The sequence below is a fragment of the Protobothrops mucrosquamatus genome, unplaced genomic scaffold (genome assembly GCF_001527695.2).
Source record: "Protobothrops mucrosquamatus isolate PMUCROS unplaced genomic scaffold, P.Mucros_1.0 scaffold80, whole genome shotgun sequence".
Taxonomy (NCBI): Eukaryota; Metazoa; Chordata; class Lepidosauria; order Squamata; family Viperidae; genus Protobothrops; species Protobothrops mucrosquamatus.
The window spans coordinates 333,926-354,674 of record NW_015386457.1 but is presented as its reverse complement, the minus strand read 5'-3'; the positions used below and the strand labels follow the sequence as shown (position 1 = coordinate 354,674).

The following is a 20,749-nucleotide window of genomic DNA, read 5'->3' as shown; positions in this document are numbered from 1 at the left end:
GTGCCGTCGGCCAGGCAGTGTCGGCTGGCGACCCCCAGGGGGAGGGCCTTCTCTGTGGGTGCCCCCACCCTCTGGAACGAACTACCCCCCGAGATCCGGACGATCCCGGATCTCTTAACCTTCCGCCGCGCCCTCAAGACATGGCTTTTTCAACAAGCGGGACTGACCTAGGGTGAATTTTAAATAGGGAAAAATTTTTTAAAGATTTTAATAATGACACAGCCATTAATATATTTGATTTTTAATTGGTTTTATAGGGGAAATGTTTTCTGTGTTGTTTTTTAACATGCTGTGAGCCGCCCTGAGTCCCGTGGGGAGAAGGGCGGCATAGAAGTTAGTGATAAATAAATAAAAAAAATAAATAAATAAAATAAGACATAGATAAAACTGTTTGAAAGTATCCTGTGAATTTAGGGAAAGATGTTAGGGAGTAAGTTAAAGTCTGCTTTCTGATGATTTTACATATTGTGCTTAGTTACCACCATCATGCAGGTATTACCACTTTGTGAATATGTCACTCCTATAATAATCTTGATATGGCAGTATTCTCAATATTTCCTCAATATTTCAAGTGTGCCCACAAGCCCAAGCAGCTTATCTGTCTGCAATTTAGGACATAGCAATTGAAAACTGGTGACTAGGCAGCCTGCACATTATTTTATACCGATAAATAAAAGATCACTAAAGATGTTGAGACTCTAGAAAGAGTACAGAGAAGAGCAACAAAGATGATTAGGGAACTGGAGGCTAAAACATATAAGGAATGGCTGCTGGAATTGGGTATATCTAGTTTAATGAAGAGAAGGATGAGGAGGGACATGATAGCAGTGTTCCAATATCTCGGGCTGCCACAAAGAAGAGGGAGTGAAGCTATACTCCAAAGCGCCTGAAGGCAGGACAAGAAGCAACGGGTGGAAACTAATCAAGGAGAGAAGCAACCTAGAACTAAGGAGAAACTTCCTGGCAGTTAGAACAATTAACCAGTTTGAACAACCTGCCTCCAGAAGTGGTGAATGCTCCAACACCGGAAGTTTTTAAGAAGAGACTGGACAGCCATTTGTCTGAAATGGTATAGGTTTCCTGCCTGAGCAGGGGGTTGGACCAAATGACCTCCAAGGTCTCTTCCAACTTTTTATTATTATTATTATTATTGTTGTTGTTGTTATTGTTATTGTTATTTAGGGTATAAATCTCTCAGACTCACTGAATAACAATATAAACAGTACATAACATCAGTAAAAATTATCAACAGTAATAAAATACCCTCTGCAAAGCTAAGCAGCCACAATGTTAAAACATTTGCAAGAAATAATAAAAAATAAGGCTGGTACTGATGGCCTAAGCTATTTACTATTCAGTATAGTGGTAGGTGTTCCATTTAAACGGAAGAGGGGAAGGAGGGTTGGAATAAAAGATAGCACTTAGGCACTGATCATAGCAGCACAAGAACAGGCACTAAGTACCAGATCTATAGAAACAGATTCCTACCACATTAGTCTGATCCAAGGCGCAGACTGCAGGCCTCAGAGACAGTCCAACACATAGTGGCAGGGTGTAAGATACAGGCAGGAGCCACATATACTAACAGATACAACCAAGTAGCTAGCATTGTTCATAGAACATCTGCACAAAATACGTGCTAGATCCTCCTACGTCAGATAAGTCCCACAGAAGACTATGGAGAATAAGAAAGCTAAGATCCTGTGGAACTTCCAAGTACAGGCAGACAGGCAGGTACTGGCCAATCAGCCAGGCATTGTAGCAGTTGACGATCAAAATATAGTGTGGGTGATAGATGTAGTAGTGCCAAGTGACAGCAACATCAGGAAGAAGGGGTAAGAGAAGTTGGAGGAGTACCAGAGTCTGAAGGAGGAAATGGAAAAGATGTGAAAAATTAAGGCCAAAGTGGTCCCAGTGATGATAGGAGCACTTGGATCTGTGGCTCCTAAGCGGGAAGATCCCAGAAACAACATCAGAGCTCTGTCCAGAAGAGTGCAGTGCTAGGAACAACTAATCCCAGGCCTTTGGTAGAGCACTGGTCCCCAACCTCTCTGGCTTGGTGGCCCAATGGTGGGGGAAGAGGGGATAGTTCCTTGTGCGTGGTAGGTGGGCACTCATGAGCACGTGTAGCTCCATTTGCGGGCACACATGCCCACCACTTGCATGGGGGGAACCTTGCACAGGAGCGCAAGGCAGCTGCTCATGGGAGGGGAGCTTCATGCGCAAGTAGCCGCCAATCTCACAAGGAAAGCTTTGTGTGTGCTCATGTGCTTGCCTGCACAGCCCGGTTCTGAGCAGGCCTCAGTCCCGGGGTTTGGGAACCCTGTGATAGAGGGCCCAAGAGGAAGTCACACACAAATGCATTTTAAAAACTTCACTTAAGGGCTTTACACAGATGACAATGAAATAGACAACAGACATTCAACACTATTGAATTGTTTTCATTGAGAATGATGCAATAAGATGTATGCTATCTTCCATTATCTTCAAATTTCTACAGAAATCCTTAGTATGTGACTCCAAGAGCAGCCCATCCCTTGATTACTGCCCTCTTCCCAACACCACTGTAATGTTATTACCTGCCTCTGTGCTTCTGTTGCTAGCCCTCTCCAACCTATAGTACCCCTCATCCAGATGAAAGGGCTTCATCCACACACTGAACTCCCCACCATCCTAATAGGTCAGTTGTCTTTGGCCCCTTCTACTATGTTAGTGCCCAAGCCTAACAAGTAGCCCCTTCTTCATCCATCTAACAAAAGCCACACTATATCAGCACCACTGTCTTACCAGGTCTCCCCATAGTGGACAAATATAGAATCAAGTAATTTTCAAGGAAACTAGGGGAAGCTTCAGTCTCCCTTCCACCTTTTTCTGGGGGCAGAGGAGAAAGTAATCACCATCCCAGAGAATTCCAGACCAGGAATACTATCCACCAAAGTCTAAACTGAGCATAAGTCCACCGTTTTCATCTTCATCTCTTGCTAACAAAGTTAATAAACGGATCCTATGAAATGGTAAGGTATCAATTTGGCATTTCAGATTATTTAAGGTTATTAAATATTACAATTAAAAGGATAAAAACTAATACAAGCTAAAAGGAAAACTGTTCGTTTTTAATTGAAATTAAATTAAATCGTTAATTGAAATCTTTGGTTCCTTTTGGTTTCCTCTACAAACCTTCCAAGTCTCTTTAGGGTTTTTTTAGAATTCAAAACAGCAGTGTTTTCTCACACAAAGAATATTTACAATTAATTCCCAAACCTTATTTCAAATCCATTTAGACCATTAATCCATTTATAACTTTCCAAACACAGTGTTGTAATCACCTTTTGGCTGTTTATTCCAGAAAAAGAAATTTATAAGTCCTTAAACTTGTATTTACAGCTTTTTTTTTTGCCAAAGATTGACAAAAGCTCACCTAGTTTTTTCAGACTGACTTGTCAATCCAAAGGTTGTTAATACTGTGTTCCCCTGAAAGTGAGACTTTACCCCGAAAATAAGCCCTAGCTTGATTTTTGTGGTGGGCCTAATATAAGCCCCACTTTTGGGGCAAGGCACACACCTAAAAATCAAGCTAGAGTGGGAAGGATGGAGCTTACTATTGCAGCCAGGCCTCCCATGGATCAACACTTGCCTTGCCGGCCCACTTCTTCTGCGGCCAAAAGAGCAGCTCTATTCTCCGTTGCAGAGTGAAGCTGCTTCTTTGGCCACAGAAGAAGTGGGCCAGCTGGGCAGGACTGTCTGTTCCGCCACCATGAGATGAGTAGAAAAGTCACCTCCCGAAAATAAGACCTGGTGCTTCTTTTGGAGGCAAAACAAAATAAGACTAGGTCTTATTTTCAGGAAAACATGGTAGCTGAAATCATTTAAGTAATATCCAAAAGTAATTAGTGAAGGAAATGGGCGAACCCAGTGTCCTTTTTAAAGGTGCCAACCACGATTTCAGGGAGATGATTTTTCCCTAATCTCTAAGAATTCTAAACCTGCCGAGGACCACTGTTTGGTGGTCTCTTCATGAGGACCAACTGTCTGGAGCACTTGTGGGTGATCACAAGCCTTCTCCTTGGAATTACGAAGCGCCATTCTGCTCTAGCTTTCATTCTGCCACAATCGGCTCTGCTTTTAGCAAAGCCATCTCCAGTTTACCATTTCTTCCCTGGAAGTTCAGCATCTCAGATTATTCATAGAATAAATTTTAAATATAAGCAAACTAAGTAAACTAACAAAAAGATTGTGCATTACCTAGTTTGGTAATGAAATGTCTGCAAGAAAACAACCAAGCCCAGAGAGTACCGAGGACTCCACAAATTGAAAACAATTGTATTTGAAGAGCATACAGGTAGTCCACGAATTAAAATGATAATTGGAACTAGAATTTCCATTGGTAAGTGATGCAGTCATAAAGCATCGCAATGCATCATCACATCGCTTAGCAACCACAAATCTTACTAGTGCCCATTGTTGCTATTAACCAAATTCTGCCAGTTGTTAGTCTTCTGAAGCTTCTAAATCCTACTACTTATAGGCTTTGCAAAGCATTTTGAGAACGGTGTACAGTTCGGAAATGGTGGGAGTAGCCTTCTTGCAAAATTTCAGAAGGCCTCAAAAATCTTATGAAATATCGCGAAAACGAAGGGCTGTATTTGGAGAACAATGTGAGCAGCCTCAAGAAGAACAGCTGATATGGCCAGCAGTTGGCTCACATAGGGCCAGGACGGGTGCACCTTATCAGTGCAATGAAGACAGTCAAGGTCAGCTGGGCATAGCAGGGCCTGTGATGTGCAGGGCAGCTGGAGCTTTACACTGTATCACCACACAGGTGATACTGTATGGTGGCACTGAGGCAGAAGTTGAGGTCTGGGAGCCATGGCAAGTGGCTGAGACTGCTGAAGATCCTGGGCCTCTTGTTCAGCACCACTGCTGCTGAAGAGAGCCAGTAAGCAGGGCACCAAAAGGGGGATGGGTGGGAGTAGCCATTTGAAGCATTCTTGCGGTTGTAAGTGCAAGCAGGCTGACAAGCACCCAAATTTTGAGCATGTGATCATGAGGGCACTGCAACTGCCCTGTAATGGTGGGGTGTCAGTGCCATTTGTTAAGCACTGTAACTTCAATGATTGTTAAGCCAGGACTACCTATGATTAGTTTGCCATTTGGGAACTACCTATTCTCCAGCACTGGAGATGGATAATCCACTAATGGGTTAACTTAATCCTCCTGCCCAATCAGATCAAGTCAGCCAAATTTGCCATGCCTGTCCTGGGCCTGTTTCCACCCAGTTTTCGACTTGATCTGGCCCAGAGCAGACGTGCAGATTTGGCTCACAGGCAGGTAGATGCCTATTAGTGGATTATCCATTAGAGTATTGAATTTATAAACTTTCTTGATCCCAGTCCCCTGAGCAGCATTGGGCCCAACGCTCCTCTAGAGGACCATTTCTTGCTGATCCCCATTGGGATTCAGTCTTTCAAACGGAGGATTCCGTTTGCTGTTAAATTACCCTTCCTCCCATACCCTTTTTTCTTAGAAAGGGGGGGGTTCTTCTCCATCCTTCCTTCCAGCGTTCTTCCAAACCCCCCCCCATCCTCACCTCCTCTCTCGGCGCGGAGCTTGCAGCTGCAGCTCCGCCAGTTTTAAAACAACTGGACCGGCTCCCAACAACTCTCCTGGCGTTGGAGCTTGCGGCTGCAGCTCCAACGGTCCTAAAGAGCTCGGCCCATATCGCGGAGGCCGCAGGGGCCTCGAAAGAGACCGGACCGGCTCCCACCAACTCTCCTGGCGTCGGAGCTCGCGGCTGCAGCTCCGACGTCCTCAAAAAGCCCGGCAAAGATTGCGGAGGCCACAGGGGCCTCAGATTGTCTCGCCGCGTTTCCGGCACTCCAGTGACGATTTAAGCGCCGAGGGGCAGCTGGAACAGATCGGGCCGGGTGAGTTCCACCCGTTGAGGTACCGGAGGGGGTGAGCAAGCCGGAGGGGATGTTCAAGCCAAGTTGCGGTCGCCATTTTGTGACCGTGTGGTCACAAAGCCCTATGAATTGCAAGGCGAAGGGGGGGAGAAAAATAAAAGGGTCCTTTTCGCTGCTCTCGGCAGCGTTCAGTAGTGGCGCCTTTCTTCCCAGCCCCTGAGGTCTTTATCGCCGAGATCTACACAAGGGTTCCGCCATCCTGAAGGCTTCGGCCGCCTACAAGGCCGTCACTCTTACAGCAATACCCTGGGAGCTGGGCCCCAATTAAGGCTTCACTGAGGCTCGCTTGACAGAGGGCTCCCTCCCTGAGCCACAGTCGCCAAGGCTATCTGGGGGGGGGGGAAGTTCCCTTAAGAATTTCCCTCCTGGCATTGGTATTTCCCCTTATCCTTGGCATAGGCCAAGGTAAGTTTACACAGCCTGCAATTCCTTGCGTACTTAACGATACAGTTTAAAAATATATTTCCTAAAGCATGTTTCCTAATTATAACCTACTTTTGGTCTAATTTAGAAATGATTTGAAGATATTTAATAATAAAAGTAATATAAACAGTGATATCTTTAGTATTATATCTAATTAATTTTTTAGTTAGTACTTATTAATAGGGTTTGAAGTATACTAAGTATACTGTTGGTCAGTTTTCAAGTACCATGTTAAGACAACACTACAGGGACAAATCTTACCTGCCTGCCCATCATCTGCATCATTTATTTTTACAATTCCTTGGCACAATCTATATTTTCTTGCAAATATCCTAAAAGCAAATTCATTTATACACATTAAAATAAAATATCAAACAATATTCATAAATGTCCAAGGTTTGATATAGGAATTTTGGTGACAAGCAGTATTTGATGTTTGATAAATGTATTCTAAAAAGGCTTCTGTCCTATTTTTCTACTTAAAAGTACTCAAGCCAACTAAGAAATAATAAAATTAAAAATGTAACATTTAACACCACAATTAAAATGCAATATATATGTTTAACATACCAGTTAAAAGGATGAGAGCCCCATCCTGTACTTTGGGAACAGCGGTATTACAGCTTTAAAGGTCATAGCTAGCATCTAGAATTTCACCTGGAAATGCATTGTGAACCAGAACATCAGTCATTAAAATGATATATTTTCTGGGTTTTTAGAGGCAGACTTGACTGTAGCTATCATATTTTTGAAGTTGCTATAGCTTGCATAGGGTCGTCAAGGTCTTCATGGGCATTCCCAAATAAAAAGAAATTTTAGAGGCAGCAAGAACATGGCAAACTCAGAAATAGTCAGAGACTGTGTACCTACTGAAGCTAGAAAAATGTTTCTCATACTATAGGTATCTGTGTGTACCGAATCAAGGAATAACTCTAAATAGAGCTCTTTTACAGGGAATACAGTCCAATCCAGAGACATTTAATCAGTCAAATATTGATCACCTTTACCTCTTACCAAAATCATGATTGCTTTAGCTGAATCATCTTATTAATCCCCATCTACAACATCCAAAGCCACACAGGCTGAAAGTGAGATTTAAAACTGAATGGAATAACCCATGACCCGTTGGGGTCATCGTTTGAGAGATATTTCTTGCCAGATTACTCAATGCCTTCAACAATGGCAGAGTTTCTGATGCAGACTGAAAAGGTTCTTTAAAATTCTGGGAGATACTCAGAAAAGTATCTACCTTGAAAAAAGCCCATGTTGAATTATATGGCACAATCAGACATCAGGAACTGACCACAGGAAATGTTTTATGATAGTTTGTTATGTCATAAAATATTTTATGATAATTTTATGTTGCAAAATATTTATGAATTTGTAACACTTTAATTCCTGAGTTCTGCAGGATGATGTCTGCGGATGCAATGCTGGCGAAAAATACTGTTTTATTTGCTACAATATTAATTAATGAAAATATTAAATGAAATATTATTTCAGTCAAACTCGGGTTTAAGCCTTTCAGCATTACATCTAGTTAAAAATTCTCCAGAAAACATGTAGCCATCTCAGTGTCTTGGCAGAGGACACTTACCATTGAAGCATAGATTCATTTGCTATTACCTCCAAATTCCAAAGATCTGCAAAAGTCTTGATTGAATCATCTGATATATTGCCAATAATATTCCCTTCCCCACAACAAGTGAGACTTTGTCCAAAACCATTATCTCCAAGGTAGACTAGTTTGACTATAATTGGTTTCCTGTCTCCCATTGTCCTACAAGCCAATAGTGGATGTCAGATCAGATGTATGGCTTCTATGTGGATAGGACAGTTATTAACTGAGACAAACCCAAAGTTGCTACAAAGGCCATGAGATAGCCACTTCAGCATGCATACTGACATCTTGTGGGTCTATTAGCCATGGAGGAAATCCCAAACCATTTCATAGGTTGGCTATTGGATAGTAAGACAGCAGGTACACTAGTAAGATTTCTTATCTCACCCACATGCCTTTAGTAGTAAAAAAAAATCACAAAGCTGATAAGTGGACAAATGAAACACTGTTGCAGCTGTTCTTCTCCAGGGTTGCCTCTAAGACTGCTGGAACGTTTTTTAAGTTAGAGGTGCACACCTGTTTCATGTAAGCAATTCTTTGGCAAACTCATTCAGGATTAGATTGTAGTTGATCAAATATTATTTGAAATAGGAAGTATTTTCAACTTCAGTGACTGGTAACAAATGAGTCAGGAGGGGAACAGATGAAGGAATCACCACAATGTAACATTCTCCTTTCTCTTTGAGCAGTTTATATTCTGTCTCCTATTCTGTCTCCTTTGACTCATAACCCCCCCCCATTTAAACAATCTCTTCTTCCTTCTATGCTAGAAATACATTGTATTCTTATGAAACTTAACAGTATAAATTTTGTCAGAAAAAAAATTTCTAATGCCACACTTGACATAGACTAAGAATACACAGACTGTCAGCTAAAAAATAAGAATCCTAAAGTGTATTACCACCAGAATTCCAGGATCTTATCTTATAGAACAGCAGTCCCCGACCTTTCTGGGTTGGTGGCTCGGCACGGGGGGGGAGGGGATAGTTTTGCGTGAGGGAGAGGCGTGCCTATGCATAGCTTTATTTGTGTGAGCAGCAGACATGCAACTCCTGCTCGCGCAAGTGGGGCTTTATGCACATGCGCACTCATTCACTGCTCATGCGACCTGGTAATGGGCCACAGCCCGGGGTGGGGACCCCTGCTACAGAAGGCAGGCTAGCTTATAGCAGCAAAGACAGAAACAGTTATATACACACCAGAAGTCTCTGGAGCTAAGAGCTAACCTCTATAAACTAAGCGGGAATCTAGCTTAAACTCAAGCTTTGTCCTGTCATCCTGTGCTGAGACTATTTAGTTCCTTAAATTGATCTGCTAAGTACCATCCATCCGCTTATGGGTGACATGAGTCCTTTTGCTGGCTATCAACAAAGTGAAGGATGGACCATTGTTACTTTTTACTAATATTTATAAATAGTATATGCAATAGGTATATAGGTCATGTATTAATATCTCATTTTTAAAAAAAAAACCTACCAAAATGGCAACCAGAAATGAGGAAAAGAATGATTCAGTACAGTTATTTTAGAACTAGTAATGTGGGTGGGCAAAAATGCAAGCATTCTGGTTTTTAGAAATGTTTAATAATGGACAACATGTGCAATTTGACCTGCTTGCATCCTCATTTTATTTTGACATGGACATTATTATTGCACAATTCACCTTAAACAATTCATCTAACCACATAACGTGAGCACAAATACATTTAAAAAAAATAAGGTTGCATTTTTGGTATCATAGTTGTTCATATATCAGTAGCATAAATTACATCTCTCTTAAATATCAACATACAGTAAAATAGATGTAAATCCTTTAAAAGTCTACAACTTACAATATGACCAGAGTTTCATTTAAATGAAATGCTGATTAAATGGACAATACTCGAAAAATATGAGTCATTTATACATTGATTCAACACTTACTGCTTTCGTTGGAAAAAATGTAAGGCCTCTACAGTAATCATCTCTGTTGAGTAGAGAAGCTGGGTCTCATGTTTCAAGCAATGAGATGACAGGTATGAGTTTAGAACAGCCTTCCATTATTATTATTTTTTAAAGTATGCATTACAGGTAGTCCTTGGCTTACGATCACAATTGAGCCCAACATTTATCTTGCTTAGTGAGAAATTTGTTAAGTAAGTTTTGCCCCATTTTACGACTTTTCTTGCCACATTTGTTAAGTGAATCACTGCAGTAGTTAAATTAACAACACAGTTGTTAAGTGAATCTGGCTTCCCCATTGACTTTGCTTGTCAGAAGGTCACAAAAGGTGATCATATGACTCTGGGACACAGCAACCGTCGTAAATATGAACCAGTTTTCAAGCATCCAAATGTAAAATATGTGACTATGGGGATGCTGCAATAGTTGTGTAAAAAATGGTCATAGATCACTTTTTTCAGTGCCATTGTAACTTTGAACGGTCACTAAACAAACTGTTGTAAGTCAAGGACTACCTGCCCTCTAATCAATTTGATCAGAAAAAAAGACAATAAAGACTGTTGAAAAACTGGAAATGTTATATGTATTTTTGTTGATATTGGAATATATCAATTTGGATGATTTCGAAGTTAAAAGATGAAGAGAATAGGGAAAAGATTAAGATTGTAGTTACTTAATAGAAAGAACGGTGGGAGGTATAATTGTATGTTTTCTTTTTATTTCCTACTTTTTCCTTATTTTCTATTTTTTTTGTTATAGAATAGAATAGAATATATTGTCATTGTGTAACTCACAATGAAATTAAGTATACTTTTGTATACTTTTACTGTACCCTGAGGAATAACTAGTGTGATCTTATTCAAGGTGTCCTATTCAAGTCCATTTCAATTTGCAGATGCCTAAGACATTCATTTTATCTTTTAAGTTTGTTATATACAGGAGTTTGAAAATTGAGCAGTGTTATTCTTTTGTTCTTGGCAATTTCTCCAACTTCTTACATTTAAGAATCATTTATTCTATTGGGAGAGTGATCTATCAATACTTTTTTTTACCTAGGACACATACTTTCACTTCCTGAAGTCTTTGTAACATACAGACCACAAATGTGGAGCAAGGAGGTAGAAATAGAGGTTTATCCTATGAGGATACAAAAAAAGAAAATATTAGAGTATGATAAAGAAAAATTATAGAGATAATTGCAGATACTTAGATGATTCACCACAAAACCCCCACATACTTTTAATGCTTAAAAAAAGGTTAAAAGCGAATAGCTGAAAATTTAAAGTGGCTGAAAAAGATGTAATTTCCATTTCATTGTTTTGTATTGGGAGAAAGAAAGGGCAAGAAAAAGAGCAAGATCTTATAGTCAACAATATTGGGATAGTTGATCTGCTTAGAAAATTGAGCTAATTTTGACATCTCTCTCTCTCTCTCTCTCTCTCTCTCTCTCTCTCTCTCTCTCTCTCTCTCTCTCTCTCTCATGGGTAAGAAAAGAGAAATAACGTGTCTGAATAAGTTGTCAAATGCTAAGCGCTAGTCATTAACTATAACTAGCAAAACAGCAAAGATGGGAATTGTTCAAACACGATAGTATAATCTGAATCAAATCTGAGAGCCTGTTAGGGGAAACAGAACCAGTGGAGATATATTTTTCATGTTTACCATTTGCTGGGTGAACTTGGGTAACGGGTTCTGTAATAATGATACCCCCACAGTGGTATAATTTTCCCCTTAATTAAAAGGCTACTTTATCTTTAACCGTGAGATGGTCACAGTTTTGTAACCCAGATGTTGTATTGGGTGTATCGGTTGCTATTTAAAAGAAAAGCAAATATCTAGCGATAGAAACCCCGCAAGGAGGGAAAGATATTTTCTTTTTTTCTTGCAACCCTTTATATTTTCATATTCATTCAATATGAGCCTTCTGTTTAGTGTATCTAAGAAGTAGCTGTCTAGATCCTTGCTATAGATACAATATGATGATTTATGCTTGGCAGTACTATTAATGATCTGCAGTTAATATTGCTGTCCTTTCTGAAACAATAAAGAATTTATTTCACAAATCCTGTGTAGAAAGTATTTTTGATAATGTTGGATTGAATTGTCATTGGAAAATGCTTTTCTTTTTGTTGTGCTTTTCTTTGTGAAAATAAAGCATAGCATTTCTGTGAAGTACAAGATTTTGCATTTTGACTGTGCTAGTTTTGACCTTATTTTATCTGAGAGGTAATAAAGCATAGATTAAGGAGTTGCTATGTTAAGGTTTAGAGCCGGAAATTGATTATGGGGAAGAAAAAAATTCAAGGCCAATCAGGAAGCAAAATCATAACTCTAAAATCCTTGAATATTATCTAATCTCTGCCTCTACCTCTCACCCTATTTCTTTATTATGTTTTGTTAGATAAGTAGGATCACTGTCATATTGGCAGTTCTAATATTATTATCCTTTTGGCTAATAATATTCGATAATAATGGGGTAATAATAATCAATAAACTTTAAATGGTAGGGCAGCAGCAGAACTGATTAGAGAATGAGAATGATGTTTTTTCTTTTTCCTTAAAAATCTTTATACATGAAGAATTTAGAGGATTTGAACAAAGCATCAGTCAAACAAGGAAGACATTTGTGGTGCTTTTAATTTTTTTCCCCTTATAACGGTAAAAGAATATACTGTTACATTATCATTTCTTTTAGTTCTCTTAATCTGATTATATGTGCCCTCAGCCTAAATTATAAAATAGTTTAAGCATCTTTGTGATGCTGCCATCTATGTGTATATGTAGCCCCCCCCCCCTTCATTTTGTTCACTCTATATCAGTCAAAGCATTAGGTTCATTGGGGTCTTTTCTGCTACAATTCTTTTTCGGTGAGCATGAAAGAATATTTTTTCAAACACTCAATGTGTAACAACATTACAATTCTAGTGTAACTGTTAATCCTTAAATCCATTCTTCTATAGATTAAGTAGATTTATTTTATCCCCCTCCTAATTTAGATTTAGTAAAATAGAAAGCACATACTGAAAATATAGTTAATATGTGCTTTCAACTTTATAAAATCTACAAGTGAATAGCTTTTTAGGTTAAAAGTTCTTAAATACTTTTAATTTTTTAATGAAAAGCAACTTTATTATATGCTATTACTCTCATATAAGAATAAGACCTGAATAAGTGATCAAGTCAAAGTGATTCTAGGCAACTTACAAAAAGATCAACAAAACCTAACAAAAAGAATAAAAACCACAATTCATAAACACAAATAGTAATAAAACAGGAATCCAGACACAAATAGGACCATCATCTAGTAGGCCTCCAACATATAACAACACGTTTCCGATACATCAGGGAAAAAGTCAGATCCTCACAACCTTTCTAATAGCTGGCAGAATTGAGACCAATCATATGTTGAAACAAAGATTGTTCCAGATAATAGCTTTCCTGTCAGAGCATGTGAGAGAAGCAGATATCCTGAAGAGAAGGTGGTCCCTCAAGTAGGGCTTTAAAGATGATAACTAGCGTCTCGATTTGTACCCAGAAGCTGTTAGCCAATACAGCATGTGGGGGAGTGGTATTATGTGAGCATAGCAAGAAGTACTATAACTACCAGCATTCCTGTATTCTGGACCAACTATAGCTGGTGTTTAAGGCAGCCCCATGTAGAGTCACTGCAATGTTCCATTGGAGAGTTTTATTTATTTAGCGTATGGTATCTGCAGAAGTCATGGAATCACTAATATACAAATTATATAAATATAAAAGTATGTGGGCAATATAGTATAGGACAGTGGTGGCGAACCTATGGCACGGGTGCCAGAGGCGGCACTCGGAGTCCTCTCTATGGGCACACATGCTGTTACCCCAGCCTTGCCTCCCCCGCCACACCCTCCTCACCAGCAGCCCCCCTGGAGGAGAGTTGTCCCCGAGTGTGGCCCACGCAGAGCAGCGCAGCCAAGGACATGGCAGCCAGGCAGCGTAGACAAGACTCTGCCCTCACACCACATCACGTACAGTTGATGCTGCGGGGCGCGAGCAGAGAGCGTGGCTGCCATGGTGCTGCTGGGCTGCCTGGGTGATCTGCGGCGGGCCTTGGAGGTGGGGAGTGGCCCTGTGGACAGGCAGAGTGGGGGCGGGGCAGGGGCAGTTTTGGGGCACTCGGTCTCTAAAAGGTTCGCCATCACTGGTATAGGAGATAAAATATTAAATTAAGATAAAACCATAATAAAATCGCCATAATAAGGGACCATAGAATTACAGTGGGATAGATATTATAATTTGATATCTAAGGAAGCTTACCATCAAACTGCTTCTAGTGTGGCTGCAATGAGATCATCCCAGGTGCCTTGACATTTCCTGAGGAAACATTCTTGAACTATATGTGTTATAGTTTGTTCCTGAGCACCACAATCACAATCACATTGCAGTTCTCGGCCATTTTCCACTTAAAGAATGATCTGTTCGGTTTGGTTATTAAAAGTTGCCCATCTTAACAGAGCAACTAAAAGTCGATACACACAGTGACTGAACTGGATATTGTATCCCTCACAGTCAAAAACTAGAGAGGCAACTATTAGGCAACAATAGTAAAACTCAGTGACAAAAGATATTTAATCCCAATTGGGAGTGACTAAACAAAAATGTGGAGAACTATGGAAACTCCAGACTCACCAAGAAATAGTCTGTCCATGACAAAGGACTAGTAATAACAGGAAGATCAGAGTTTGGGGGAAAAAAGTTAAAATCATTGATTTTCTTTCATAACAATGTAGAATGGTTGTAATATATTAATTTGTCCTCAGCTGCAAATTATAAAATGATCTATATTTTGCTTTTACAGCTGACATTATCTCAACGGTTGAATTTAATTACTCTGGAGATCTTCTGGCAACAGGAGACAAAGGTGGCAGAGTGGTTATATTTCAAAGGGAACCAGAGGTCAGTGAAAAGTGGTGTTTCAAACTTTTTTACAGTGTAATGATGTTACATCAGATTATTCTTTTTAAACAGATATTGCATACGTAGAATTCGTGTTTATTTGCAAATAGAAGACTGGGAAATTTTTATCTTGCTTATATTTCCTTAAGAACACAACAGAGTAATTAAAAATATATTAAAGAATAAGCATATGTATAGACTTTCTATAATGTCATATGATTGTGGCATTTACTATGCATGCATTTGCCTTTGTCACACAAGAAAACTTCCCTTTGCACCTCATTGGAGCCAGAGACGTGTAATAAAATTCAAGATATATCTTTATTACAGGATTTTAAAATATGTCATCTAGATGTTACTGCAATATTATTTTGGCAGTATTTGCAGTCGCTTCAGACAGTGGTGATACTGTGTTCAGTAATAACCAGACAAACCTTTGGGTCCCCATACCCAATTTATCTGTTTATAACATGGAAATAAAGTATTAGAGTTCTTGCTTCATCTGATTCTTTATAATGTTTAACTCATTAGAACACATACTATTTTTTTTCTATTCACATATTTGTTTCTTTGCAGAATAAAAGCCGTCCTCATTCAAGGGGAGAATATAATGTTTACAGTACCTTTCAGAGTCATGAACCTGAGTTTGACTACTTGAAAAGTCTAGAAATTGAGGAAAAAATTAATAAAATTAGGTGGTTACCACAACAGAATGCTGCTCACTTCTTATTATCTACAAATGGTAAATATATTTTATTTACATAATAGTGCTGTGGATACTTTAATTGAATGTGGTGACTTGTACATTAGTACTTCCTCATTTTTGAATTTTTAATGCAATTGTAATTAACATGTATTTGTATCTGCTCATAAACGTTTCCCAATAAATGACTGTAAGCCTAAATAGAATATCAGGTTAATGTTTGATGGATTTATCAATTTGAATTCCAGACTTCTCTACTGTCCTTAACCATCAGAATAATACTATGTTGAAAATAAACATATCCCTTGTCGGCTGTTCCTAACTGTAGGCTTTTATTTTTTTCATTAATGGTTCATGAAGTATCTTGCCCCCAGTCAAATTTCCACATGTGCTTAAATTATTCTGTTGGTTTCCTTTATCTCTTATTTTAAGCCATGCACTAATATAAGCTATAGCATGAAGCTATGATAGGAAGCTGATTTAAAATCTTGGGTTACGTTTAGTAGAGTTAATATAATTTGCTAGGTATGAATCTGTAATATCTACATTGTTTTGGTTTTATGCTCTTCTCAAGCTATGGAATTTGAAAGAAAGCAACTAAAAATTCTTTTAAGCTAGCCTGTTTTTTCTTTGTCTCAGAAGCCCATTGTCCCTTGTAACAATTTCATTTCCATACCAAATAATATCCCCTCAAAGCAGAAATGAATATCTAAATTTGATGTTCTAAATCAGATATTTGCTAGTAGAAAAGCACAACAAAAAAGTCTATTTTACAGAAGAGAAATTAGTGACAAAGTATATACCCTGTAATAAAAATTCTCTTAAGTTCTCACAAATCCACATCTAAGGAGGAAACCCATTAATATGTTTCACACAAAAAAGTCACATTGTATAAAAATCATTAAGGAAATCTAGGAACACATCCTCCACTTTAAAACAGGTTACAAGTGTATCTTTAAAAAGCTTCTGCCCTTAAACAAAGCACCACAGCATTAAGGGAATACATACTCTTACAAATAACACAAATCAAAGCATTCTTTGTAGTTGCTAGTATATTTTGGACGTTATTTGAGTACTGCAGGAGAAAGGATGAGATTGATCAAGCCTTTATTATTTCTGTTTTTGGTGATCTAATACCCCCTCCGTCGGTAATGTGTAGGTGCAAGGAAAAAAACTTTGTGAGGGCATGGTTTACCAGGGCCTCACCTCTGAGCTCCCTAATGTTGTATGCTGCTAGAGAGTGTTCAGTTTGTGCCACCTTCAGCCTTAGGTAGGGGGAGGTTACCAGAGAGTTGGTGCAGTTAAGGATCACCCAGTCCCTTGACCATGACTTGCCTCCTCTGTTCATCTTATGTGAGCATCTTTGACTGATGCTGATGTTGCTTCTGATAACTGCTGTTAACTGGATCAGCCCAATATGAGGTTGGGTGTGTCATGTATTCCACTTGCAACTTGCTCTAATGCTTCTGTGGTTTCTCTGTTGTTCGTGGGTTCCAATCCTCTTTTGCAGCATCATTCATGGTCACAACTAGTGCTGTTTTATGCTTCTCTGCTGCATCAAAATTCTTCACCTTATACCAGTGGTGATGAACCTATGACATGCGTGCCAGAGGCGGCACTCAGAGCCCTCTCTGTGGGCACACATGCTGCCACCCCAACTCCGCCTTCCCCCACGGCCCCCTCCTCACCAGCAGCCCTCCCCCAGACGAGAGTAGCCCCCGGGTATGGCCTGCGCGGAGCAGCACAGCCAAGGAAATGGCAGACAGGCAGCAGGAACAAGACTCCGCCCTCGTGCCCTGTTGCGCGCAGATGATGCTGCGGGGCACGGGCAGAGGGCTTGGCCGCCGTGCTGCAGGGCCGCCTGAGCGATCTGCAGCAGGCCGTGGAGGCAGTAGGTGGCCGGGCGGGCAGGGTGGGGGCGGGCCAAGCGGGGGCGGGGTGGTTTTTGGGCACTCAGTGTCTAAAACAGTGGTCGGGACCCCTTTGGGGGTCGAACGACTCTTTCACAGGGGTCGCCTAAGACGATGGTCAGAAAACACATATTTCCGATGGTCTTAGGAACCGAGACACCGCTCCTCTATCTCCTTTCCCTCCTCTTCCTCCTCCCCTTCTTCCTCCTGCTGCCCCCCAGGTGGCTCGGGCGGGCGCAGGGACAAGAGGGGTGCCTGGGGGGGAGCAGCCAAGCTGGTGGAGGGGCTGGCAGGGGCCGCGCGGCACCAGCCCCCACCGCGGCTCCATCGGATGGGCGGAGGGTGAGGCCGGGCAGCATGGAGTCCCGGCTGGGGCGGCAACAGCGGTTTCCTCACCCTCCTTCCTTCTGGTGCCCCACGGGCACTGGGACAAGAGGGGTGCCTGGGGGGGAGCAGCCAGGCTGGCAGAGGGGCTGGCAGGGGCCGCGTGGCACCAGCCCCCACCTCAGCTCCATCGGATGGACGGAGGGCGAGGCTGGGCAGCGCAGAGTCCCGGCGGCGGCGGCAACTGGGCCGGGGGTGCCGGGGACCCCCGACGATGCAGCCATGCCGCCACCGGAGCCGCCGCCTCCCGTCCTGCTCCCCCTGCCCGTTCGGCTGAGGATGCGGCGGAGGCTGGGCCGGGGGCGGTGGGGACTCCCAACGATGCTGCCATAAGAGAGAGAGAGAGAGAGAGAGAGAAAGGAAAGAGAGAGAGAGGGAGAGGAAAGAGAAAGAGAGGGAGAGGAAAGAGAGAGATGAAAGAGGGAGGGGAAAGAGGAAAGAGAAAGGAAGGAGAGGAAAGAGAGAGACAGAGAGAGATCGTTTTGACATCTAAAATGAAGATAACACTGCATGTATCCTTGTTTACCTTTATTTTATATATACACACACAAACAGATACATACATACATATATACATACATTAAAGGTAAAAAAGGATATATGCAGTGTTATCTTCATTTTAGATATCAAAAGGGTTTTGCGGCTCCCAGTGTTTTGTTTTCGGTGGGAAACGTGTCCAAGTGGCTCTTTGAGTGTTTTGGGTTGCCTACCCCTGTCCTAAGGGAGGCTGCACTGCTTCACGGCCCTTTCCGCGGAGGAGGCTGAACTAAGCTCTGCCGGCACTGTCGCCCTCTTGGCGCTCTCTCTCGCTCTCGCTCTCTCGCTCTCTCTCCCTCTTCCTCTCCCAGCCTGGGCGCTTCTCCAACCAGGCTGGGCGGAGCCAGCGGAGCGGCCTTCCTGCCCCCCCTCTGGCCAGCTGGATGGGGGGTTGGGGGTCACCACAACATGAGGAACTGTATTAAAGGGTCGCGGCATTAGGAAGGTTGAGAACCACTGGTCTAAAAGGTTCGCCATCACTGCCTTATACTATTGCAGAATCTTTATCATTTAACTGACGTGACACTAGAGGTGATGGATATTCTAGCTGCATATTACCTACAACTTATTCTGGAACCCCTGGCATCTTTCTAGTGTTTGTGGTTGCCAGTTCATCAATTTAATTTCCATTCACAGTGTGGCCAGAGGCCCACCTAGCTTTGCTTGATGTTTCTAACTATCAGCTATGCTGCCACTTGCTCAGTTACTCTAGCCCTGGCCTGTATGGTTTAGTTGCACATTATTCCTTTTTCTCTGCTAGAGGCATTCCTCCCCCTCGTTGTCCTCCATAGCCACAAAATGGAACCAAAAATTGAAAATGGTATATGCCATGATAGCTGTATATTACTAAAACTCTCTATAATCTTCAGTTGAATAAAATAATGCATCACAGGGCAACAACTGGTCGAAAGTCAAGGATTACCTGAAGCCCTTTCCCCTTTTCCTCTGTTGTTCCCTGGCAGCTGTCCTTTAAGTTACATTGTTTGTAACTGCAGAGATTAGTGCCTATTGATAGCCCTGTCTTCCAGGAATTGTCTGTCCCCTTGTGCATATGAAATTGTATGTATACTGCAAATATCACATTATGTATGTTCCTACCTAATTTATAAAATGGTTTAGTTATTTTATTTAGCCAATATCATATGCTATAATCCTCTACATAAGTAGAGTTACAGATTTCACTTAACAAATAAATAACTTGTATGGTTATAAACGTGTGCTTGCCAGTGTATGGTTAATCACTGTTGAAATACAGTTATGCACAGATTGTAAGCAAAACTTCAATGTCCCCTAATTTTATCAAATCCAAAATGTTGGACTGGAATCCAAACACTCTGTCCAGTTTTCAATAGAAATCCCTGTCCCACCCCAAGTTCTAAAAGAGTGCAGGGCATACATGCCAGTCCTGCAGAAAAGGAAACATCTAGCACCTAAATTGGGAAGAGGCAAGAGGTACTTGCTCCAGTTTGCAAAATACTGTGTTACTTGTAAGTGGAGATGATATATTCAGTTATTTTTAATAATGTATTAGTTTGAAATCTTTCTCCTTTCAGATAAAACTATTAAATTATGGAAAATCAGTGAAAGGGATAAAAGAGCTGAAGGTTATAACTTGAAAGATGAAGATGGACGACTTCGGGATCCATTTAGAATCACAGCGCTACGGGTATTTCTTTATCATTAGTAATAAAATCTGAATAATGACTGAACCTGTTGTGTTGCATTTAAGCCATAAAGTATTCATTTCTGAGCAAGAGTGCTAAAGTATATTATATTTATCATTCAGGGTACCACCTCAATTACCAAAGTAATTTTAGGCAGATTTTTTTGGGATGTAAAGGGTCACAAAACCAGTGTCCACAAATATAAATGTAAGAAAAGCTGCTGTTTGGAGAATCATTATCAAGAAAATCAGCCATAGGCACTTTAAGCTCTCCAAGTTACATTTGGCCCTTAAATCCTATCATATGGCCCCTTTCCAACCACAAGTAGAAATTGGCAGCAGTTCTGTTCTCTTAGGTGGAAAACAAATGAAAGCATAAGTCCTAAATTAGATGTAATAGTTTAAAAAGGAAATTCAACCATCCCTTCCCCCAGTCTAGGAGAAGAAAAAACCTAGTTTCTTCTCATAATAATAAATAATAATAATAATAATTTAATTTATACCCCGCCCTTCTCCTCACCGGACTCAGGGCGGCTAACAGCCTTATAAAACCACAATACAATACATATCTATATTAAAACCAAATTAAAAGAAAATATTTGAAAAGGCCAATCATTAAAATTACCCTTAAAATTACCCTTAAAAGCCCCACTAAAATTCCCTAGGCCAGACC

General features: G+C 40.8%; 1 protein-coding gene across 1 annotated transcript in view; it reads left to right on the top strand.

Annotated features, from left to right (window-relative positions):
- The window catches only part of PPP2R2D (protein phosphatase 2 regulatory subunit Bdelta), a 44,734-nt gene that overhangs the window by 8,500 nt on the left and 15,485 nt on the right, over positions 1–20,749 (top strand). The window contains exons 3-5 of the mRNA XM_015812383.1: positions 14,782–14,879; positions 15,456–15,621; positions 19,967–20,079. Coding sequence (XP_015667869.1) covers positions 14,782–14,879; positions 15,456–15,621; positions 19,967–20,079 — 377 coding nt within the window. The remainder of the gene's footprint in view (positions 1–14,781; positions 14,880–15,455; positions 15,622–19,966; positions 20,080–20,749) is intronic.